Source organism: Brachypodium distachyon, chromosome 4, assembly GCF_000005505.3.
Source record: "Brachypodium distachyon strain Bd21 chromosome 4, Brachypodium_distachyon_v3.0, whole genome shotgun sequence".
NCBI classification, from domain to species: domain Eukaryota; kingdom Viridiplantae; phylum Streptophyta; class Magnoliopsida; order Poales; family Poaceae; genus Brachypodium; species Brachypodium distachyon.
The window spans coordinates 12886257-12911301 of NC_016134.3; the positions used below are offsets into that span (position 1 = coordinate 12886257).

At 44.4% G+C, this 25045-nt stretch overlaps 3 protein-coding genes and 1 long non-coding RNA gene across 10 annotated transcripts; 2 read left to right on the forward strand and 2 right to left on the reverse strand.

The window, feature by feature from the left end:
• The first annotated feature begins 1178 nt into the window (after positions 1-1178).
• On the forward strand, positions 1179-13827 carry LOC100824331 (putative disease resistance protein At1g58400). 3 transcript variants are annotated; one of them, XM_024454406.1, is made up of 4 exons: positions 1179-1195; positions 8847-9828; positions 11400-13319; positions 13454-13827. In XM_024454406.1, exons 2-3 carry the CDS (start codon positions 9071-9073, stop codon positions 13276-13278), a joined length of 2637 nt encoding a protein of 878 aa, XP_024310174.1. In that variant the 5' UTR covers positions 1179-1195; positions 8847-9070; the 3' UTR covers positions 13279-13319; positions 13454-13827. The 3 variants fall into 3 exon arrangements, with proteins under 3 accessions (XP_024310174.1, XP_024310173.1, XP_014757711.1); XM_024454405.1 differs by lacking the exon at positions 1179-1195 and adding an exon at positions 4064-4607; XM_014902225.2 differs by lacking the exon at positions 1179-1195 and adding an exon at positions 8246-8384.
• On the reverse strand, positions 1336-8327 carry LOC100828923 (putative disease resistance RPP13-like protein 2). Its single transcript, XM_024454404.1, has 5 exons — positions 8190-8327; positions 7133-8080; positions 2158-4068; positions 1813-2074; positions 1336-1703 (listed from the first exon to the last, which is right to left on the reverse strand). Exons 2-5 carry the CDS (start codon positions 8035-8037, stop codon positions 1674-1676), a joined length of 3108 nt encoding a protein of 1035 aa, XP_024310172.1. The 5' UTR covers positions 8038-8080; positions 8190-8327; the 3' UTR covers positions 1336-1673.
• A 2486-nt stretch (positions 13828-16313) lies between the features above and the next one.
• Positions 16314-24602, reverse strand: LOC106866635. 5 transcript variants are annotated; one of them, XR_002960195.1, is made up of 4 exons: positions 23534-24594; positions 23403-23452; positions 20459-20520; positions 16314-19877 (listed from the first exon to the last, which is right to left on the reverse strand). XR_002960195.1 is itself a non-coding variant. In XM_024454861.1 (4 exons), the coding sequence occupies exons 3-4, from the start codon at positions 20459-20461 to the stop codon at positions 16468-16470; spliced, it is 615 nt and encodes a 204-aa protein (XP_024310629.1). In that variant the 5' UTR covers positions 20462-20520; positions 23403-23452; positions 23534-24597; the 3' UTR covers positions 16314-16467. The 5 variants fall into 5 exon arrangements, 4 of the variants coding, with proteins under 4 accessions (XP_024310629.1, XP_024310628.1, XP_024310627.1 ...); XM_024454861.1 differs by having other exon boundaries at positions 16314-17079; positions 23534-24597; XM_024454860.1 differs by having other exon boundaries at positions 16314-17179; positions 23534-24597.
• LOC112268760 lies at positions 21500-23153 on the forward strand. Its single transcript, XR_002960196.1, has 2 exons — positions 21500-22492; positions 22581-23153. It is a non-coding gene; the product is annotated as an uncharacterized LOC112268760 (long non-coding RNA).
• Positions 24603-25045: the final 443 nt, after the last annotated feature.

The window sequence follows — 25045 nt, forward strand, 5'->3', positions numbered from 1 at the left end:
CGATGATGACGACTATGGCGCCACGCAAGCACGGCCTCCTCGCTTTCCTCGGGCGCCTCGTCCCTGCCCTCCTGGGGACCCCACGCACTGTTGCGGCCGTGCTCGGCGCCCCGGGTGGCTGCGCAGCTATCGTCGTCGACGGACGACGAGGGGGACGTGTTCGAGACGTCGCGGACTTCGGGGACGAGGTCTTGGAGGAGGTGACCAACGGCTTCTTCCGCCGCGTCGCCCGGGTGCCCCAGCCGCCGTCTACCCCCTCGGACGAAGGCCCGATCTCCTCGGCCGACGTACGAGACGCCGAGGGGAGCGAGTATTTCGACGCGGCGGAGGAGGAGGGGTCGTCGGGTCCTGCGTGCCGCCTCTGGTCCTAATGCCGCGGCACCAGGGCGCGCCGGTGGACATCCGCGGTCTTCTCTCCCGCTCGTGGCTGCGCGGGGCCGTGTCCTTTTTCCCCTGCTCGTCTGACCACGCTCGAGGTGTTTGTGAAAATGCCAGGCAATTTTTATTTTGATATGGGGATGTGACTGGTCCATAATCCCCCCTATAATTAAAAAGTAGCCGGCGCCTCCCATACGAGCAAACGCCGGACGATTTACGGGGACGAATGGAGATGCTCTTAGCTCCTTCCCTTTTTTTTCAGAATGCTCTTAGCTCGTTCTTAGCAATGGGTTGTGACCGACGTTTCGCTTGCTCAGGCGGTATTTTCGGAACACCTAATTTGAGCCCACGTGTTAGTTCGCACGGCCCAGACGGTGAAACTGGGCCGACAGTTATCTCTCCCCCGATCCCACGCCGCCGCCGCCGCGCCCTCTCCAACCTAGGCCGTTGCCGCGGACACCCGCCCCGGACCGTGGCTGCGCCCCGCGCCTCAAGGCCGCCACGCTGGCGCCTCCCCACCCCACTCCCCCCCAGCCCGCCTGCAGAGGCCCCAGGGACCAGCTGCTGCGCCGTCCAAGGCAACGGCGAGCAGCTGCGACTCGCGGCGGTGGCGGACGCGTCGCGCTGCAATGCCCAGTGGAACGCGCGGGGATGGCGGTGCACGGTGGCCCGAGCCTCGCGACGGCCAGCGGCCGCGCGTCCCGGCAAGCAGCGGCAGCGGCTCGCGGCCTCGACGGCGCGCTTACCCGCGGCGGGGAACGACGGCGGCAGCACGGCCGTGGTGGCTTCATCCCAGCGTGATCACCGCCACGGTTAGGTATTGAACCTCGTATTATCAAATTATACCGACCATTCTCGTGCCTAAACCAAAATCGCATCTGCATCTATCTGGTTACAGTCATCAATTTTTCGATAACCAAAACACATCCATCAATGTAGCTTACTGGCAGCGACGAGTCCAGGGATTAGAGGATTTTGCACATTACAAAGAAAGAGTCCTGGGAAATATAATTTTTGCAGATTACAAAGAAAGAGTCCAGGGAATTACTCCCTCCGTTTCATAAAGATTGGCGTGGCTTTGAACTAGTTCTAGTTCAAATTCGTGCCAATCTTTATGGAATGGAGTGAGTAGAAAATTTTGCATATTACAAAACTGGTGAAAAAAAAGTAAAAGGACATCCATGCATGAGGCTTCTGGAACTAAACCCCCAGGCAGAGTCTTCCTCTGGCTTTGAGTAGAGCAGGCAGACAGTCTTGAGCTTCTCTTTGTTTCCCTTCCTGAGGGTGTCAGTTTGTCATGCCCTGCCGGAGAGATCCTGTGGCTTCTGCACAGATCAGGCATTCAGGCTTAACTCGCATCAAACGACATCACCACTACATTTATATCATTATATGGGCCGGGGTAAGAGAGCAAAGGTGCATTTGGGGACTCACCTTGGACTTGGAGGTGGGGGAAGAGCTGGTCTGCAGTGAATTGGGAGGCCTTGGGCCCTCAGCACCCCTGCGGTCTCGCGGACTAATCCGCACGCGCTGGATCGTCGAGCGGATTATTGGGCCCCTTGAAGACGACGATGTTGGTGGTGAAGAGCTCACCAGCTCGGGACTGCTGTCCCTGGCCCACATCGAGAGGAGCTCCCGACGACGATTGGGGCGTCTCGGAGGTGGCCGGGAAGAGGACTCCATAAACGTAGAAATCCTGATCACAGCAACCATGCGTTTAATTAGTGTGACACGAGAAAATCTGGTTCAATAATGAACCAAATGAAGGAAAGATCGTACCTGCTGTGAGTATAAGGTTGGCTGCTCCCATCTTCTCCTTGGTACTTGTCTTGGGTTTGGGGTACGTCAAAGATGTTTTCCTCCAGGATTTCACCTTTTTCTTCTATAATCTCGCCTCCTTGCTCTTGCATCGCCCGCATACTTCTATCTTTGTCAGCACAGAAATTCCAGTCCAGCCTTTGTTCGATGATTTTTGGATTTCTTGGATCATTGCTAACAGATATCGACAATGCAGCAACTGAGCCCCCAATTTTTGCGGAGATCTCCTTCAGCCCTGGCAAGTGCTCGATGCAGATCGGTGCAGCACCATGCTGTTGGACTTCCTTGGCATTGAAGACTAGCTTGAGCTTACGAAGATTAGGCATTCCACCGGCTTCAAATTTGAGCCAAGGTTCACTACACTTGACCTTGAAGTACTTGAGAGCTGAAAATCCTGCCTTGCCAAAGACAACCAGTCCAGGCGCTGTCTGGATATACAGGGAGACAGCAGTGAGGGCAACAAGTCCTCTAAGGATATCAATATCAATGTTCGACAACTCTCTAACTGCTATCTTCAGAATGCAGAGTTTGTCGAGTGCACTGAACCACTTAGGGAGGCTTGGAAAGATGCAGATCCGTGGCCATAATTCAAGCCTCTCAAGATTGACCGTAACAGGGGACACGCTGCTGAAGCTATCACAGGAAATGTGCATGCTTGAAGTATTTACTTGAGATGCCAGAACTACAGACTTAAGGTTGCTCAGTTTCTCCAGAATCAAACCCAGGTATTTCATGTTGGCTACCATATTTTCAGCTAGCTTCACTGTAGAACAGGTCAGCTGAAGATCTTGGAGACTGGCCAGCATGCTGAGATCCATCGCGTTATCTTGTAAGTTACTGCCTAGACCAAAATACCGCAGAGTGGGACGATATGTCATGCCATCGACTTCGTCGGGCAGAATAGCCTCGGATGGAAGGCGAAGGTGCTGTAATTTCTCCAGATGAACAATATCAGATGGAACGTTAGATAATCCATCTACTTGCAGAGTACCGAGGTGTTGCAGCGCTCGAATCTTGTCTGGAAGCTTGACGGTGATATTGCATTCAATCTTCAGAAATCTCAATCGATATAGTTCATCGATACTGCTGAGATCAACAATTTTGTCTTGATCAGCCCAAATATGAAGAACGAAAACCTGAAGAAGCCCATAGTCCACAAGGGAAGGTACACTCTTGAAGTATCCAGAAAATGCAAGCGACCTAACTTGGGACTTTCTGATGTTTTCTGGTATAGTATTTGCACCTTTTGCACCACCAAACTGGACGGACAGTCGACGAACCTTGTCAGGGAGTCCAAGAGTTCTTTGAAAATATTTCACAATTGTGACGAAATCCTCCTCCATGGATTTCTGCCTAATAAGATCCAATACCATGTGGTGAAGTGTACATGACAACACTTTGCCATTATGATCAGTATCTACGGATTGGATCATTCCTCTTCTGACGAGATCATCAAAATAACCCCCTGCAACGTCCTCCATGTCCCGTCCTTGTACTGCACGGATGAAACCTTCAGCTACCCATTGCTTCACCAATTCATCTTTTCTGATCGTGTATCCTTCTGGATACATATTCAGATATAACAAGCATGTCTGCAAGTGGAGTGGAAGATTATTGTACACAAGTTTTAGAGCTTCTTTCAGCCCTTCGGAACTATGATTTGTAGTATAATCACCCTCAGATTTTTCTAATTGATCATCATTAAGAGGAATAATCTTGTATATATGCTTTAACTGATAACCGCAGCATGCCGATGCTACGTCCTCAACTTGTGTTGTTGCTATTATTCTGCAACAATCCCCACCAGGAAGAGCATGGCTAATAATATCCCATGTTGCTGTGTCCCATATATCATCTATTATAATCAAGTATCTGCATAAAAAAAATTGTCCAGAACAAATACAATATTATGTCAAGTTGACCAAAAAAAAGATAAATAAACACGATAAGATAAAAGAGATAACTGCCTGCTAAAGTGTACATAAAAGATAAAGGTAAATATTTTTGGTCTTCATTGTCACGGACCAGGCCCTATGCTTGTTGATATGATAGATGCTATAATTGCTCTACTCTCTGATGGTTTGAGCCTTTGAGGTGCAAACCCTAGGCTTGTTTATGTGAATAGATGCTGCTTCTGTGATTATTTTTGATTATGCGATGCTTGAAAGCTAAGTGTTGTCCATGAATCCATTTAGTTTGATTATGACTGCATAGTAGTGCCATGTATTCAAAATGTTTCATGAATTTCACGTTATTATGAATTTTCTACTTCTTCAACCAGTTTGGGTGGCATGCCAACAACAATAGGCTCGGCGAAGTGTAAACTTTTCAAGTTTTTAATAATCTTGTTCTATGTTTGTGATAGCAATCGATGCAGAGGTCAGAGGTGTTCCCTCCTTCTCGACAAAAATGTAAGTAACTCTGGTCATTGCTGGTTTTCTGTGTAAGTGCACATTATGTGGAGCTCTTAAAGTATATACTCAGTACATAATTTCTTAGCTTATCTAGTAGTGTTAGGTTGATCTAAAAAATGACATGCTTGCTTTTATCTGATTATATATATATTTCCTTTAAACAATGGGCCTCTCCCATTGATTTCTCCCATTGATTTCTCCCATTGATTTCCACTGTAGAAACCGCCAGATGTCTAATTGTATGTGTGTATAATTAATGATGTCAAGATAGTTTAAATCTGATAACAGCGATTATACGTATGTCGGTATGTGCACAATATTGAGGCTAGCTTTTCCAACAGGACAATTTAAATCTTGATGCATAATAAACGTGTGCCCTGGTTTTTGGGCGTATTTGTTCAGTAGTAACTGAAATTAGGCACATCACATCTACTCAGTAAGGTTCAGTCTTATAAATTTATTATTCATCGAAAAAAATATTTTTCTCCCCCAACTTGTCAGAAAGTATGCAAATGGTCCACTCAACTTTTTTGTATACTTTTGTCCCTGACTGCCAAAACTGGACATCAATGGTCCCTCATCCAATGTGAAGCGGTTTTAGTGCCCAAGTGTCAGGGTTTTGGCCCAGGAATTGCCATGCTGGCTCATGTTTTTTTCTGGCGGAAACAAATCGACTCAGAAGCTAAAAGGAAACTAATGCCAACTTGGCAGGATATGATGACGTGACAAATCCGAGGCCGAAACCATGATACGTCGGCACTAATACCACTATAGATGGGTTGGAGATACCACCTGTGTCCAGTTTTGACAGCTGGGCGAGAAAAAAATTGAGCAATTATCTGCGCACTTTTCAATAAGTTAGGAGGGACAAAAAATGTTTTTTCTCTTCATTAAATCCATAAGTCATTCTACAAGCACTTGGTTTACAGCGTATTTGGGCTATTTAAGGCGTTATTATTTGCACTAGGCATAAATTGAGAAAAATTACCGTTGAGAAAAAATCCAATGGCTATAAATTCTTTCAGTGAACCCGTTCAACATTCTCACATTGAGATGCTACACGGGTTGGTTGCAATAACCACCTAATCTGGTATAGATGATGGTAGTTTTGGCAAAATGACGGTGGTGATTGTACATGACAACGATGTGGCCCGCGCTTGGTGATCCTGCCTGCCTTGGCTAGGACTACACGTGCAAGTCCTAGATGACTTGATCACAAAGAGTATGTGCAACAAGGCGAAAGGGTTATTGTTTTTCTGAGCTGCCAGACTTGAAGAGCCCCTGAAAGCATCCAGCACGAACGAGAACCCTTTGGTCTTGTTACAATTTTTGTAATCAAACTAGCTATAGGATTTGGATGTCAAGTCTAAGAAAAATCTAGGAGCATCGTCGAGATAGAGATGCATGATACCGTTAAGGATTTGCCAGGATGAAATGATTAGATCTCTTGATTTTGCATGATGCGTTGGGAATGACATGACAACTCGAAAATATGCAAGCAATAATCGCGAACCGATAAACTTATATATAGGTCCGAAGTCTTAGGCCCAGTTCTTTTCGGCTTCTTGGACCGGCTTCTCTGAGAAGCTGCGCTCTCCCAGCTTCTTGGAGAAGCCGCACCCCAAATTTAGTATAGAAGCCGAAAAGAACGCACCCTTGATGTCCTAAGAGAAAACCAGGTTAGCTTTGGGAGGATGGAGAAATATCAAGGAATCCACACATATGAGTTGAGATTGTAAAACTAGCCGATATTGCAATGCATACCCATGAATTAGGAAATATGAATCCATAAGACTAGGCTGTTCATGCCACTTATGGCCACGCCGTCTACTGCTCTCAAGAAGTCAGCTCAATAAAATTAAGGCGAGAAATCAGTGGCATAACCTAGAAGGAGACGAGTAGGCAATATACCAAAGAATTAGAGATCTACGGTAGAGGTTAGACAAAGGAGTGTGAAGACATGTACATTCTTCATTCTTTGCTTAGTTTATGGCTTTCATTCATTTCTTGTACAATTGCTTAGTTCTATGGATATGTGAAATATAGTTCTTTTGTGGCATTTGCAGTTTGTGAAATACTATGTCTTCTTATACATATACACACAATATGTGAATGAATGTATATGAGATGGATGTGAATGCCTTGAAATGATATTGAGATATATGGATGAATAAACGATTTTTTTTTCCGAAAACAGTGATGAATAAATGAGATGGATTTGAATGTGTTGGAACGTGAATTTAGGAATTCTAGAATATCTATATTGTTTTATGTGTGGAGGAGATTAGCAAACACTAATTCTGCAAAGTAGTCCCGAACGTACATATAGCCGGCTTTGCCACAAAAACTGACTAGGCTGCAACATAATTCCGATTGGATTGGTAGAGCCGTTTTGGAACCACATATATTACTAGCGCCGCTTTGACATGGTCAGCACACATAATCGGTCGACGTAGGCACGTAGCCCTAACCTACCGGAAACCTTGCTAGTTTTCTTTATTATGAGGACAGAAATTAACTACCTTTTGCCTTGTAGATGTTTGGTGAGACTGGCAAGAAGTCCTTGGACATCCGAAGGGGCCTGGGGCAGTGGTGCCTTGATTTGTGATAGCATGTTGGTGAGAAGCCTCATCATATCTGGATCTCGAGACACTCGCACAAAAGCCCGGCACTGGAACTTCCTTCCATACTGGTGAAATAAGGTCCTGGCAACTGTTGTCTTTCCAACACCTGCATAACCAAAGATAGTTGTCACCTTGAGTTTTTTGTTCGTCCCATCGTCGTCGTGGTTGCTGCTGTCACCGTCATGGTCTTCAAAGGCGCCCAACAGCTTTATGAGCTTGTTGACGTGGATGTCGACTTGGACCTGTGAGAGTTGGGGATTGAGGTGGCTGACACCGGCATGTCCAGAGTCAGGTTTGGTGGTACTTTCTTCAGCAAGGCGGAGGTTGAATCTTTTCCGTGTTTCGCGTGCTTCCTCTACGCTTTTGCGTGCTTCCTCTACGCGAGCTATCAGTTGTGATAAATCTTTTGCAATCTTTGGGCCTCGCTTCCCGGAACTCCGGCCGCTGGCATCAACGGGCTGATGAAGGGGTTGCATAAGAACATCGTCGAGGTAATCTGACGTGTCATAGCAGAGATCCCGGACCTGCCTCGTCCAGAAGTTGCCTGTTAAGGCGATGATTTCCTTATCGTCCTCCGGCTGAGATGAATCTTTGAGGTCGGTGCATAATCCCTCAAATCCTTGTTGGAGCATCTGGATCTCGGCCTTGACCCTTTTCAGCCGAGCATCTCGAGAATCCATGGCCGAATGGAGCTGATGGAAGACGGTGCCCATGGGGCCGAGCGAAACACTAACAGGCAGATCCATGGCCCCCTGAAGCCAAGCATCCTCCTCCTCCTCCGTGGATGTCTCTAACCAAGACATAATTAAACGGAAACAAGGCTTGAAGTCAAGCACGGATCTCCACCTGAAGATGATCAGCACAAGACAACATGTAAATATAGCTTAGTTAGTGATCAGAGTCGTCATACAAAAGGAGCACAAGAACGTGTGTGTAGGAAGGGGGAAACCATTACGCAATAGATGATCAGGTTGATCCTCAAGAGCTCCGCACGATATAGGAGGATAAACCACGATTCAACCTGGCCCTGATCCAGCCTGCAGCGTATTTAGGGAGAAGAGATGATGGAGGACGCTACGCATCAATCGTTGCGCACAGCTGTTTAATTAAACAAGATTATGATTGTGTTGCCTGTACAGTGATCGAGAAGGTACAGTCCTCTCTTAACGCGACACATCAGCCAGAGATAGCGCTATATATTGTCTTGGTTGCATAATGCTTATGACTAAGAAATGATGACATCTATCTATTACAATAGAGAAAAGCATATTTTTCTCTTAGCCTCTAAGAACTGTAAAATAATAATGATTTAAGAGAAGGTTATCCTCTCCCTTTCAACCCATTAGAAATCAAAGTGCACATGGCATGTTTTTTGTTTACAGCATGGTACAGGTCATGTTGATAAGACCAACATATGTCACTCAATTGTTTAAATGTACTCCATGTGTGCTAGTATTTCTTTAAGTCTGCATTTACAAGATCAACACTACGTTGTTTCGAAATTATGAATTTGCATATCAGCACTCTAACTTATAGGAATTTAGGTTTAGCTAAAAGTGCCTAGCTAATCTCACTCAAGTTTTTGCAAATTAACACTTTATTCTTCACGCAGGAGAGACAGAGAGAAGAAGAGAGAAGTGGCCTGTTACATACATATACGATGGGTGCGTGTATCCTGTCCTCCCTATGGGAATCAATCTGCCTTGATACTCTTTCCTTTTGCTTTCTGGCCACACATATAACCCACTTCTCCGAGCACGCCTACATGCCGATGTAGCTAGAGCTAGGTATGGAGGATCTAGCTGAGTGATTTATCACCCAGCAAGGAAACTAGAGATGGTGGAGGCTGCCATAGTGGGAGCCATACTGAGCGGAGCGCTCGGTACACTGCCGACGCTGTTGACATTCATACGTGACAAAAGGAACAGTCAGGTGCAAGAGGATGTTAATTCCATCAAGCGCCAGCTTCAGCGTATGCAGGGGTCCATTCTGCATCCTTTATGGAGAGGCGAAGAAACCAGTGATATACGGAGGCTCTGGATCGTGCAACTCAGAAAGCTGGCGGACGAAATTGAAGACTGCAAGCACCGCTTCCAGTTCGGGCAGACCACCGGCGGTGACAACTATTATGCCATAGAGATTGGTCAACTCAAGCAGAAAGCAGATCATACGTCTGATATGCTAAAAAGATATGAAGAGCAGGCGAGCAAATCCTCAAACATGGGAAAAGATGCTGCTGCGTCGATGGATGAGGGTAAGCATCTCCTTGCTCTTGTACAGGACCAATCGGAGAACAGGGTGAAGGTGATCGCTGTAGCTGGCTTCGGTGGCCGGAAGACTGATATTGCAAGGCAAGTGTACACGAATGATGAAGTCCAGCAGCAATTCAGTCAGCGGCAAGCCTGGGTTAGCGCGGCGGGCAAGACAATGAATGAAGTTTTGACGGAGATACTCAGCAAAGTACCCCCTGCTGGGCTGCGGGGCTGCTGGGGCATGCCCATCCTGAGCTGTTTTTTCCGCAAAAATACGCCGGTCCTCCCTCCTCCCGGCTCCGACTTGAAGCGTCAGCTCATATCACGCCTAAGCGATAACAAGTGAGTCTACTCGATCGGGGCAAACCTTTCTCTCTCTATATATTATCGTCTATTAATTTGATTACACATCCATCTGCAAATAAAGTCTGGCTAATGCTGCTAGATATAATCCTAACAACAAGAACTTATGAGATAATCAATCACTCCCACGACAAAGGTACCATAACAAAAACGATGGTCAGTGGGAGTCTAAGGCTAAACCTAACATGCGAGTCTATCAACGCCGAATACATCGACTGGACCATGAAGATATATGCCTGTTGTATGCAAAAATTCCAGTTGAAAGTATGCTATTCATGAGGCAAGTCAATATTTGATACTTTCAGCATTATGGCATGCCAATCCATTAAAAATTACTCAATGAGTGTTTGCCGTAAATCTAGAGGTATAGTCCCCAAAACCGTGACAACAAATAGCAGGCTTGTGTTTAGCACAATACTAAAGACCAAGGGTACATATATGGTGCGTGAAGTAGCCATTTGTCCTCCCAAAACCGTAAGGATTCTCCAGTCTGAACCTGAGAAGATCCAAATTGGAGGAATGTTACCGATCCTTCCAAAAGTGGGAGTCAGACGATTTGATTTTGACCTGGGAAAGTGGTTATGGCCCTACATATTTCTTCTTAACTAGCAATTGCCATACTCCATCCTTAGTGGTGAGCTTAAAAGGCTACTCCCTCCATCCACAAATAAGTGTATTTCTAAGTTTTGTCCTAAGTCCAATTTTTCTAGATTTGACCGATTTTGTTGAAAAAAAAGTAGCAACGCATCTGGCATCAAATCGGTATATTACGAAACTACATTTGAAAACGGATCTAATGATACTAATTTAGTGTCATAAATGTTGGAGGAAATTTCACAGAACCACACTTTTTGTGGCAGTGGCCTCACAAAACCACAGTTGTTACTAACGATCTCACAAAACCACAACTCTTGGGGCAGGGAGTCTAAAAAAACCCTAATCTCGATGATTAGGCGGCTTGAGGGTGTTTCTGACAACCCAGGCCCACAACGTGGCATTGTAGACGGGTCGGGGAGGCTGACGTGGCAACTGACTTGTGGGCCCGGGTCGTCAGCAACACCATCAAGCCGCCTAATCATCGAGATTATGATTTTTTGAGGCTCACTGCCCCAAGAGTTGTGGTTTTGTGAGACTGTTAGCAACAACTGTGGTTTTGTGAGACCACTGCCGCAAAAAATGTGGTTATCTGAAATTTACTCTAAATGTTGCTACGTTTTCCAATAAGATTGGTCAAACTTTCATATATTTGACTTTGGACAAAACCTAGATGTACATTTATTTGTGAATGGAGTGAGTATTTACTAACGGGACATTTATTTTTGAGGTCTAGATCTTGAATACCTAAACCCGGCCCCTTCGTCCTTCGGTGTACAAATTAAATCCTATTTAGCCAACCTGTAATTCTTTTGATGTTGGTCACATCCATGTCATTCATAGGCTGGGGAATAACCTTAACAACCCATCATATTATCATCTTGATCATTTTTTTGATATATATATACCCCGATGTCTGCAGAGAAGAATTTAATACAAGTCTATATGTTATATAGGTATTTGATTGTAATTGACGACGTGGCAACAGAAGAGTTGTTCAATACAATATCTGACTTCCCTTGGCCTTTGGATGAAAGAGTGCACGGCAGAATTATCGTGACCACGGCCATCTGGTCAGCAGCAGGACCCTGCAGTTGTGGTGACAACAATCTACCACCACTTGCTCCAGATATCAGCACACCCATGGTTTTGGTTCAAGAGGTTGGTCCATCAGTGACTAATACAAGGCCGGTGTTGTCAGAGGCCCGCTTCAAACTATGTGCGTCCGCTCTAGCAAGAACGCAAGGGTCGTATACCAGTGACTACAAGGGTGTTGCTCTCGAGGACTGCTTGCTGTATTTCACCATGTTCCCACGCCATCGCGATGTCTCAAGGAATCGTCTAATAAGGCGGCTGCTGGCTGAAGGACTACTTGAACATGCAGTGCCAGTCCCTGGGGATGCATACCGTTCTCCTCATGATATCGTGGACGAGCTTTTGGACAAACTCATCAGCAGCAATTTTATCGAGACCAGTAAAAAAAGCAACAATGGGAAGGTGAAGAGATGCAAAACTCCTGGTGTGGTGTTTAACTACATTTGTGCCAAGGCCGTGGTCGAGAATTTTATAACCTTAATGTGTGGTGCAAGTCAGAATCAGACCACCCAACAGCGAAATATTCGCCGGCTTTCTCTCCATCCTTACAGCGGAGCTGCAAATGGTGGAGTCGTAATGCCAGATGTATGTTCTCTCCGGACTATGGTGGTCTTCCCAACCGCCAATGCCGGATATGGTGATATATTGAATTTTGACAACCTTAAGCTACTGAGGGTGTTGGATCTGAAAGAGTGTGCTCATGTGAATAAAGACCATCTGAGAAGAATATGCGAGCTGTCGCTGTTGAAATATCTGAGCCTCGGGGACAATATCGGTCGGATTCCGAAGAAAATATGGCGGCTGCAAGAGTTAGAGACACTCGAGACGAGGACAACTGGTGTAGTGACGATGTACCCAGAAGTACTCATGCTGCCCAAATTGAAACACCTCCTTGGGAAGTTTCAGCTATCTAAAGAGTTAAACCTGATGGATGGGGCAAAGAAGCTTCTTGGGATGAAGAATGATTTTTCTGCTCTTAAGGTTTTCTTGGGGACAAAATGTGTCTTGGGCACCCTAGCAGGATTTGTCGTTGGCGACGGCAAAGGAATTCCACAACTGTTTTGTCATATGGGACAGTTGAGGAAGGTGAAGATATGGTCTGATTTCACCAAAATCGAGGAGACAGAATTGACTGGGCTTAAGGAAGGCATCGAGGAATTCATGAGTCGAGGAATCAGTATGCCCACTGTTGATTACTCCCTGTCTATTGATCTCAAGGGGTGCTCAAAATCATTCCTTGATTTCCTAGGATATCCTGGCAGGCTTACCTCGCTCAAGTTGACAGGTGATCTGGCACAATTCGGTTTGGTTTATCCAAAGCCGAACCTGAATAGTCTACATGAGCTGTGCCTCTCAATGACTGGTCTAAGCGCGGCTGCAATCCAAAAAGGCCTGAGTAAGTTGACATGTCCACTGAAATTTCTCAAGCTGGTTGAGAAAGAACTTGGGGGGCTCTCAATGCTAGACCATATTCTTCCCTTCGCAAGACTGGAGCGGATTTGCCTTGTGGGCGAGCAAAGTCTCCACAACATAACGATTCGAGATCTGAGTCAGCTTGCCTCACTCCATTTGCTCTGTGCAACTCTAGGTGATCTTCCCGGCATCGAGATCGAAAGCCTCGAAAGTCTAAAGGAAGTCGGACTCCATTCTGGAGTTGCTGATAAAATAAAAAAGGAATGGGAAACTGCTGCAAGCCGCCATCGCCCTAATCTCAAAATTGTGTCCATTCAGACACTTTAATGCAAGTTGGTCCAAATCCTCCGCTAAGAATCATCAGTGCGGTCAGTTTTTTTTGTCCATGTCATCCTCCTGCTTATAATTTCTCTTCTCCTAATTGCTGCTGGGCGGCATATAGTTCGATTATCTAGATATAATAATAGTACGTGATGTAGGGGATCTTTTTCATTGTGTGCAGACGTGCAGTGGAAAGAGTTACGACGAGCCAATGACTAGAAGCCATAATAGCTTCCGGTTCTGCAATGTCGTTGGTGCATTACTATTTCCCTCTTTTGGTATCAACAGTCCAGTTGATTTTACGAGAAAGTTCACTATAAATGTTATCTCTTGCTTTTGGGTGTGCAGTGTGTGATTAAGTTCCTCCCCTGCTTGCTAGTCCTGATATATATGGTTGTATTGTATCTTAATTTTTCTTCTGCTTTTGGTGCTGTTGTAAAGAACCATGCTATTAATATTGCCGCATCTTCTGTTTTGTGTGAGATCCTACTGTTTCTGTATTGTGACATTGTGTACTATGGAATAAAAGTCTGAGATGGGCTAGCTTGCGAAGCACTTTTACCATGTTCTGTGGAATAAATGGCCAGGATTCCTCTTCCGGACTGGTGGCGGATAGAGTTATGTTACACAATCTTGGGCTCGCAAAACCAGCATCTCCATGTCCACATGCATCACCTAGTCTCAACTGGAGAGCAACACAAGCTTTGTAAGTGGTCTTGGATTCTTGGTCCCTTTCATAAAAAAAAACTAGTCTAGTAGGAGGGGTTACCCTCACCCACCCCAAAATTAAGACTATCCTGATAGGATCGGGTGGTTACATATTCTCACTCTTAGCCATTCTGGCCCCCCGACCACGCAAGACCTGACCGAGTCCATCGAGATATGTATACAGACGGTTAATTAGGCTTTGATACTCTCTCCGTCCAACAAAGGATGTCTTAATTTTGATTAAATTTGAATGCATCTATACATTAAGTTATGTCTACATACATTCAAATTTTCGCAAACTTGAGACATTTTTTGTTGGACGGAGGGAGTACCATTTTTTACACAATCTCGGACCCGCTAAGTCAGGTCTCTAGCCCACATGCACGAAAACTACTACTCTCTACGTCCAACAAAAGATGTCTTAAGTTTGTCAAAATTTGGATGTATCTAGACGTGATTTAGTGTATAGATGCATTCAAATTTAGTCAAAGTTGAGACATCCTTTGTTGTACTCAGGGAGTACAAGACTTGTCATCCCTTCAAGTTCATCATTGATGCTAAAATGTTACTAAGCCATTTCGCTCTTTGAAAAGATATGTCATATATATATCTTAGGCAGCCACACAGATAAGTCATCTCCGACGCTTCGCCGTAGGGGTTGTGTGTGTGTGTGTGTCTAAACAGGAACCTACCCTAAGAGTTCCTATTTACCTTAAACAGGAACTATTCCCAACTACCACCTCCTACCACCGACGCGGGCGAGCGAGCGGCGGCGGAGGCCGACGCGAGGGAGCTCGCGGCGGCCGCCCGCGGCACCTCCTCCCGACGCGCCCCCCGGCTACCACCTTTTTCCCCGGCACGGGCGAGCGAGTGGCGGCGGAGGCCGACGCGAGAGAGCCCGGGATAGAAATGGCGAGCTACCTCCCGTCGCGGGCGAGCAGACCTTCTTCTCCGGCGCGGGCGAGCGAGCGGCGGCGGAGGCAATCGGTAGTTCTACGATATATTTTGAACCTCTTGTCGAAATGATGCAAATTATACGGCGTTGGAAAGCTATGAACCAGACGCAACTTTTTTGTTTATAACGTTTTTGCTAATTCTTAACAGTTTAAGAGCAGTTTGCAAATTACCGTCCGCCGGATTACGACCAAACAAAAAACAGCGGACGATATTTTTACGATATATTTTGAAGCATTTGTCGGAATGATGCAAATGATACGGCGTTGGAAAGCTATGAACTAGACGCAACTTTTTCATGTATAAAGTTTTTGCTAATTCCTTACGGTTTAAGAGCAGATTTTGAATTACCGTCCGCTGTTCGAAACCGTCAGGAAGTTCATAGAGTATAAACGAGGAAGATATAAGCGGCGGAGGTTTAGAGACCGCCAGGAAGTTCACAGTCTATGAAACGGAAGTTCACTCGTGTATCGATGAAAGTTCAGAACGTTCACGCCCGCAGACCTTTTTGTTCTCTAACGCGGGCAAAAATTACAGTCGGCGGATCTTCAGAGATCGTCAGGAAGTTCACAGTTTATGAAACGGAAGTTCACTCGTGTGGTCGATGGAAAGTTCATGTTGAGAAGTTCATTAGCTAGTTTCATGGGAGTTCACTTGTTTAGACTGAGAAGTTTAGATGCTCTTTCATGGGAGTTTCGTTTGTTTAGACTGAGAAATTCACTAGCTAGTTTCATGGGAGTTGGCAAATTTTATTTGGGAAGTTCACTAGCTGGCACGCTGCAAAAATAGGGGTGTAGTAGCCTTGTTAATCTGGATTTGCAAAATTTTCTCGCCAAAAATCTTGTACCAGGGAAGTTCACGGTCTATAAAATAAGAAGTTCACACTTGTATTTAGGGAAGTTCAGTACATTCACGTCTGGACACCTCCTCCTTCTCCGGCACGGGCAAAATATTACAGCCGACGGAGGTTCAGAGACCGTCAGGAGTATAGCGTAGCGAGGGGAAGTTCACATCCGCAGCGAGGGAAGTTCAGTCGTGCAGGCGAGGAAGTTCGGATCGTTCCTTGTTTAGTTAAACAGGAACCGATTCCTGTTTAGCTTGTAGGTGTGTATATATATATCTTGGATCTTATATGCATTATATGCATTGTAATGAAATGTGTTCGATCATGTATGTAAAGAAATTAAAATTCATACTGGTGCAATGTTTTTGTGCGACATAAATTGCCGCAGGTTAACATTGCCACCACCGATGGTGGGAAAGAAACAACAACTGCAAATTCATATATTTATCCACGGCCGGCCGGAGCCAGAGGCACAAGCTAAATTTTTAGCTATTGCAGTCAGTGTGATGCCACAACTGTTTTGCCGCTTTCAGTCTCACGAAAGAAACAACAACTGCAAATTCATACCCATTGTCATTGTTGCATATCCACAGTACTATTACAAAAAACCTCCAGATTAACAATATATATAGCCAAAAACAACAAGGAAATTACATATTGTTCTATAAAGACACATATGCATGTGTTGATCAAAAGTAGTTCTTCTCTTGCTCCTCATGCATGCAGTAGACCCGGCGGAACACGACGACCGTGGGGCCCGGCGGCGCGAGCTGCAGCCTGAGCGGGCAGCTGAAGCTCATCCCACGGGTGTTGCCGATGCCAAGCGAGATCTCCACGTCGAACCGCAGCTCCACATCGAAGGCGCCCGACGCGTTCTGCTTCTTGAATTCCTCCGCCGCCGCGTCGCCGATCACTCCCGATGGCACCTCCCCGCCGAGTCGCAGGAGGTGCACCTCCCTCCTGCGCGGCGGGTGCTCGTGCCCCTCGCCGGCTACGGCTGCGGTTCCCAGTCGGCGGTCGTGGAAGACGAAATTGGCCACCACGGGCTCCGTGTACTTGACGCTCATGGCCCTGTTGGTGTTGCGAACGGCCAGGGCGATCGAGACATTGAAGCCCAAGGAGGAGCTGTCGTTTGTTGTGGCCAAGGCAAATCTGTCGAGACGGGCGTCGTCGATGGCAGCCTTGACCTCGGGGATCACAGCGTAGCGCAAGGCCAGGAGAACCGTAGCTGCGAGAACCACGGCTACAGCCAAGACGATTCCTAAGCGCACGCGCCATGGCTTCAACTTGTCCTTGGTTGGCTGGGAGCACAAGTACCATCCGGCCATTATTCCTGCAGACCGCGGGTGATTCGATCTAGCTACTTGTGCCGTGTGGAGCTTGAGAAAAGCGATAGCCACACTTCTTGTTCGAACCAAAGTTGGAAGAGGGTGGTTTAATTAGTTGCTTTCAGGAAGAGCAAGAGCCTGGAGGGGAATCATAATACCGTGAAATTGTAAAATTGATTTTGACTTCAGTTTGTGAAAAGAGTGGACGTTCTAAAAGAAAGAAATTAATCTGAAATCGTATACGTATTTGAGTTCACCGAAATGACTAAGATCGTCCAATTCGGAGTTCCAGTGAATTGATCTAGCTACCTAAATGTGAACTGAGCATATAGCTCCCGTGGTTGGTTCCTAATTGCGGCCAGTCCACCTACGGCAAACTAAGATCGTCCAATTCGGACGGTTTTCCTGTTTTCCTGTTTTCTGCCCTAGCAAACTTATCTTGCAACTTCCATATCTTGTTTTCGCAACATTTGTTTAATTTGTATTTGCATTCCTTTTAATTTTTTGCGGTTTCTTCTATGTCTACTACCACGACGCGTATGAGAATTAGGTCACAATTAATCCAGTCGGTTAATTGCCTCTTGGATTTTGGCATACACTGTTGGGCTAAAAATGTGCTGTTTTCTTTTGGAAGGTGAGAGATCGATGTAATATATAGATCAATCATTAGCATTTTGGCAATCATGCAATAGGCCTGCAGACAAGCACAAAGCGACCGCTACTTTGCAACACCACACAAACAAGGGCCGCTGATTATTGAAGGTTTGCTTTATTTAGGAAATAAATGCTAAAAAATGAGCTCGGGTATCAAGACAAAAATGAGTACTTTGCATGAAGGTTTCGACTTTATGCAGAACAAGTTGTGCCTTATTTAACTACGTACAAAAGGGAGCACGACAGGTCAGACAAACCTGATGTCTGATAGCAAACATCATCGATCTGGACAACAATGACAGCATGAAAGCAAGACAGGGCAGCCGCCAACGTGCCTATCATTTGAGGCGAATATTCCATTCAATGTTGGAATGGAGGGAGTGAACGTTTCGCACGCTTGCAGGTCCAGCAACGGGTAAAGTTGTCATTCACATATTCACATAGAAAGTTGTCGTCCGCACAGTAGTAAAGTTTCCACCTCACGACATAACTAAACTTTCGCTCCCTAACATTTTGGCGAGGCAGGGGTAAAGTTGCCACCGCAGAGAACTAATGTTGTCATCCTCACAGACTAAAGTTGCCATCTCACAGAACTAAAGTCGTCACACCACAAGACACGTGGCGCGATCTCAATCACAGTCTTCCCGATCAGATGGCCAGCAGAACGTTTGCTCCGGGAAACTAAAGAGCGAACATTCGCTCATTATAAATTCCATTCAAGGTTAGGAAATACACCCCAGCGGCTTCTATGCATGTCCAGTCCTGCAGTGTTATGTAGATCCTATGCGTCTAGTTAGTTAATTATGTGCGTGGTTGACAGCGAGACAAGAAGGTTAGCCGCCCAATTATTCAAAGTTGGAGTTAGTAAGATTTATTTTTGGGAGAGGTTGGAGTTAGTAAGAACGTCTCCAGCAAATCCCGTATATTGGACCGATCTGCAAAATAACCTCTATTCTATGCTTTTGGCCGGAAAAAAAAATGAACCAAACAGATCTCGTAAAATCGATTGACCCGGAATATATTTTTCAGACCAGATCTGAAAACTTGAGCCAAAATACCCCATATTGCCCTTGCGGGCGAACATTTTCCTGAGCATCCATAAAAACACCAGACAGTTGGCAGTTGGCGGGACAGTTGGCAACAAAATGGGTTGATTCAAGGATTGGTATCTTTTACAAACAACATGTGTTTTGGTTTGTATTTTTGCTATTTTTATTTCCTCTCAAAAAAAAGGAAAATGGCAAAATACAATCTACAAAAGAGCTAGCCTGATGAGATAACATGGAATCATCTATATCTATACCTATATTTTTAATAATTCCTATTTGGTGGTGGTTTTTCTAACTCTCTATATTGATGTGTGGGTAGAGTGAAAGTTGTTTTTAATTGTGAGCACATTGTAACGCCCTGACGTCACCCTGGCAGGTCTCTAGGTTTCAAGACTGGCCCCACAGATAAACACATGTCTTTTCAGCGCACTTTGTGCTCACTCATGTGCTCCCGGGGAAAACTTCCCGGTTGGTCACCCATCTTCAAATTGGTATAGGTAGCCTATCAATCCTATTAAGCCATAGTTCAGTATGCCACACACATTGACCTTGTGATTGTTGTTTAAATTATGTTTTGCACTATTAGGTAATGATAATTGCCCAAAACAGTCTTGCTAAAAGTGCTTAGCTGAATAAAAGGTTACCGGTGAGAAAGTTTGTCTAGAGAATATAATATTTAATGGTAGTGTCATTTTTAAAGGTTGGTATCACTGGATGTCATTTTTTATGGTGTGGAATTAATTGTTAAAACTGATGTTAATTTGATAAATGTGTTAAACTCATTATTTTAATTATGACCAGCACTGTTTTATAATATTCATGAGCCACCTCTTGTATTATTTATTTTCGATCCAATGGTGATGCGATTTAGAGTTAAAATGTAAAACCTGCAATATGAGACTACTAATCCCGCCAGAGGGTAGGAATAAATCAAGATACATTAACAAAAATCTTTAAAATTGTAGCTTTTAGACACATCTATATAATACTCTGCCAGATTCTAATTTGAGGGACAATAATGTTGGTAACAACTCGTGGTGTTTTGCTTTAGCATGGACCAAAGAAAACCTGTGGAACCAATGGTGAGCACAGATAGAAGTAGTAAGACACTATGTTGTGTTCTTGCAAGATGCATGGAACCAGAGAAAATTGATGCTCAAAAGGGAAGACTGCACATTTGTGCCGAGAGGGCGGAAACAAGATAAACACTAGCTTTTGCCGTGACTCATTAGGATAATGCAATGCACACATGTTGCCAGTTTTTTATAGGGTAACACTCCTCTAATAGGCGATTCCTTGCAGTCGTACTACTTCCTTCTTCTCTATCCTTCCTTTGTTATCATTCATTTTTACAAATTTTTTTTTTACAATTGCTGGTAGTTTCTTTTCTTCTTTTACTATACTAGATCTTTTTTAGCCTCTTTCTATATTTTTATTACTGTGCATAGCTGTTGCTTAAATTAATTCTGAGAATTTCAGTACATGCCTTCAAACGAGAGAAAAGCACTTTTTGTGGATGTTTGAATTTCTAGTGGCTCATACCCTATTGTACATGAGCCTCTAGAAATACAGTAAACATCAACAAAAAGTTCAGTAGACAGACCAACATTGAAAATGAAGTAGAATAGTGACCAAAGAATGAGGTATACCATGATTAAAATTGCAGTAAAATCCCTCCAAATGTGCAGTAGACTCCCTCGAAAACGTGCAGCTAATAGACACAAAATGAATTAGAAACTAGGAAGACTTGATTTATGCTATATTGCATAATACAGAATGACAATGACATCGACAAGAAGCTCAGCCGGATGACTATTCAAATTAGTGAGGTGCAAAAAATGGCAGGACACACAACATAAAAATGTACTGGGGTATCTTGTACGAAGACTAAAAAAAAAGAGATAGCACGACAAACTCGTCAGCATCCAGACAATGATATGAAACATGATATGGTAAAAAAATGATAGAAGAAAAGGTAAAAAGGGATTACCAAGACTTGATATGCTACCATATACGAATACAGAATGACAATCAATCACACAAGACCATCAACCGGCCGGCTGATTATTCAAGGTTGGGGCGTGGTAATTAGTTAATTACTGGGGGCCGAAAATTGCAAACATAATTTATGAGGACTTGGTATCAAGACTTTTTTTCTACGGGGACTTGGTATCGTGCATGAATTCTTTCTACTTTATGCAAAAACAATCCCTTGATTTGTCTACCAAACAAAGCAGCTTCGTACGTCGATCTGCGCAAATGACCGCTCGCATGAGTGGTCTGACAAAAAAAAGTCAAGAAATTAATTGTCCTGACAGACGAGAGCAACTTTTTACCGTACGTACGTTGCCTACAAATATGCAAGAGGAGGCAGCATGTGCACTAGCTTATATACTACTAGCTAGCTGCAATGATACACCATATTATTATTTTCTAAGAAAAATATTTTATTTTCTTGTATTACATTCAATGCTCTATTCTTGATTGATATTGGTAAATATGTTCATTAGTCATAAGTTAATTAGCACCTTTCATGTTATGTTAGTTAGCTAGCGACCAAATTACAGTCGATAATCTTGTTGAAGTATGTGGTGGGCTGTCCATGGCTTGATCCTGATTATACTATTCGGCAATTGGCTACATTTTGTAAAGAGTGGTTAAGCTATAGACATGGACATATCTCCCGACAAATCGATGGAATCTAGGACAAAACTACAGTAAAATCATGTGTAGTACTTCTGCTTCTAAATATTTATACATTTAGGATTATTTAAGTCAAATTTTGTCACCTTAACCAGCTTTAATTTGTAGAAAAACCACAAGCATACGTAACACCAAACTAGCTAGTACCATTAGGACCACTATTAAGTACATTTTCATATTGCATTTGTTTGGTATTTTTATCTATAAGATTGGTCAAAATTCAACTCCATATGTACATATAATTAGAAACGGCTGGAATATTTTCTAAAGGTACACAGTATACATCTAGGACGGAATAAATGCACGTTAGATGGAAATGTTTTTCATGCAACCACTAGGGAGGGTTCCCATCTATATATGAGCTCTTCTATAATATCTCAGAATTAATTTGAACTGTCTATTTTTTAGATCCAAGGGTTCAGATTTGATGATACTTCTAATATTTCAATTGAGGTGTGTGGAGTAATGACGTGGAGTATTCAAAGCAGGACATGGAGTAGTCGGACAAAAAAATAATATCCCGAAGCCCCCGACTGACGGTTTCCCCGTCCCCTCGCCCCATCCATCTTTCTCTCACCCGTTCGCATTATGTTCCACCGCCGCCGTCGGCCACCTCGCAGAGCAGCATCGAAAGCAAGGGGGCCGAGGAGGGGGATCTAGCGGCGAGCGGCGGACACAACGACGCACGCTGGGGTCAGGGCGAGGAAGGCGGCGCGCGTTGGGCGAGGGCCAGGGACACAGCGGTGGCGCCCTTGTTTATAGCAAGGAGCAGGATCTGGCGGCGGCCGCGTCGCCGGAACGGCGACGACGAAGCCCACATCTCAGTGCGCGCGTACGTGGCGTGGTTCGCGGGCTGCAGCCCCACGTGGTTTGTGGTGGCCTACATCTCTCGACCGCCTCCTGCGCCGCCGCCGCCGCCGCCGTGGACTCCTACATCTCATCACCGCCGTGGTCACCGCCGTCAAGTTCATGGATGACATGTGAGTTGATTTTTGCCTGTCGCTCTCAGTTTAGCTTCTATGACGGCACTCGTCTAATCAAATCGCTTACATGAGATAACTGAAACAGGAACAACTGGAATTCTCTAGATGAGGTTACTGTTTAGGAAAACTGAAATTCTTAGGAAGACATGAAAACTAGTTTAGTTTGGTTCAAACGGCAGGCATGGACCATGAGAGGAATTCAGAGACACCATTCAGGAGTACGGTGAAGAGATAGCTTGATTCTCATATGAACCTTGTCCTTTTCTGCTTAACTTGGACAACTTTATCTTACTTGATTTTTAGACCGACCATTATTGCAGACTTTCTATCTTGCATCTTTTGTGCATGTTTAAATCACAGCCAACCAGTTATTAGTTGGGGACCTTAATTAGTCGGATGAACTTTTATGGGTCTTTGGTCATTAGTGATAGTCACAAAATTATCAGAGAAATTTGATCACTTTCAGGAGCACTAGTCGAGCTTTTGTAGGAAGCACAATATTGTGGTTGAATACTTGAATGGGATCAATGAGAACATATGCGTGGTTCTATCTCAACAGCATAAAAACAAAACTAATTAGATGGGAAATGTATAGTCACAATTTGAATGCTAGATGTAACTATGTAATTTGATCATTTTAGATGTCCTTGATCCGCAACCTATTATATTTTGTGTGTGCAGGTTACTCTATAGTGGTAGATGTAACTATGTATTATAAACTACATGGAGGCTAGTTTTTTCAAAGTTTAACTATGTGGTTCTGCTGGATCCTCTTCCAAAGCCATAGCCTAACTCTTACAATGGACAATTTATCAAACAATTATATGGAAATCTCTACATGGAAGATATACATGGCAGATTGGCATTGTGGAGCATAATCAGCATCCATGTTTTTACATGAGCTCACCAGATAAGCAGCCGGACACCACTCAACTTCATCACGTCGCAGGTGGTGGCCTAAACAAAGAAAAATAGTAAGTTCATCTGCTAGACCATAGATAAAACAAGTACATACAACATCAAAATAGAAATGATTACTTCAGGACAGGATATGTTCGCATGTCGTGATTTGGTTTGCCACATTCACTACAAGTTCCGATCCTTTTCCCGTCCACATTGGTTTTCCTAGATTTCTCATTGAATGGTTTCAATATCTCCTTACATGGAGCACCTTTTGGAAAAATCATTATTTCTGCACTCTGTTCCTCTGCTAGCTGCAACACTTCCTATATATAAAATCGTTATTCATGCATATTGTGAAGGATCTAGACTGACACAAGTATCTCAAGCTTAAGTGTTACAGACTGGTTAAGATGCCTCTAAATGATATGCCTAGTTAATTATAAAGCAAGACCGTAAAAGAACAAACCGGCCTGTGCAAATGATTCTCCAAAAATTGCATAGCAAATTAGGAAAAACATAATGCTGCTTTCTCAATTACTAAGTGAACAACAGGATGCAGAGTGGATAGAAAATGCCAAACAATAATAAATTACTGTTAAAAACATGATGCAGCTGATGAGTAACATCCAGTTGAGTTATAAAAAATGCTCCAGTATAACAGATTACTGTTAAAAATATGATGCAGTTGGTACATAACACCTGGTTCTTCTTTATGGTAGAAATACAAGTTAATGTCAATCGCTCCAGTGGACAGTAAGGCAAGCTAACAGGCAAAGTAAACGACCACTATAAAAAGTGAGCGCATGCAAGAACATAAGAAATCCAGCCAAAAAAATTGATGATAGTTGAGAATATCAATGCAGACTTCGGGGCGTGGCCGGTGTTCTTCGGGAGAGGGTGCTCGGGCTTGTAGGTGGTTCGGTCTCGTTGGGCAGGAGGACGGTTGCTCTGTTGATATGGGGGAAGATGAGGGCGGCGGCGCGCTGTGAGGAGGGCGTAATCCAGCGGCGCGGGCTGGGTGAAGGACGGCGGCGGCGCGCGCTGGGGCGAGGGTGAGGGCCAGGGCCAGGGAGGCGGCGGCGCGGGCTGGGTGTAGGGCGGAGGCGGCTGCGGCGGGCGCTGGGGCGAGGAGGACGGCGGCGGAGAGAGAATTCGGGGGAGAGGAAATTATGGAGGAGAGACGGCTCGGTGGTGATGACTGAGGAGACGACGCAGTTTTTCTTATTTTTACTAATACAAAATTGTGAAAAGACTGATATGCCCTTCCCAATGCTCCATTGGAGGTGGATGAAGTATTGGATACGGGAGAATTTGCCATATATATATTTTCAAAATGAATGGATTACTGATTACAGGGGCACGTACACTTACGCGTGAGATTAGGTATAGCCATGGCAGGCTGGCTGCGACTTGATCGGCCGCTGGTTCACGAATAAGCCTGTGAGCCCAAAGAGTAAAATCCAAAAAAGAAAAGAAAGAGAATGTTCTTTAGAGTTACAATTATTTATACAAGTGAGGGCTATACTGTTTGATCTTGGCTTACTTTGATTAATTAACTTACTCGGGTAGTTGGCTACACTGTTTGATTTTGGCTTACTTTGATTAATTAACTTACTCGGGTAGTTGGCTACATTAATTTTGTAAAGA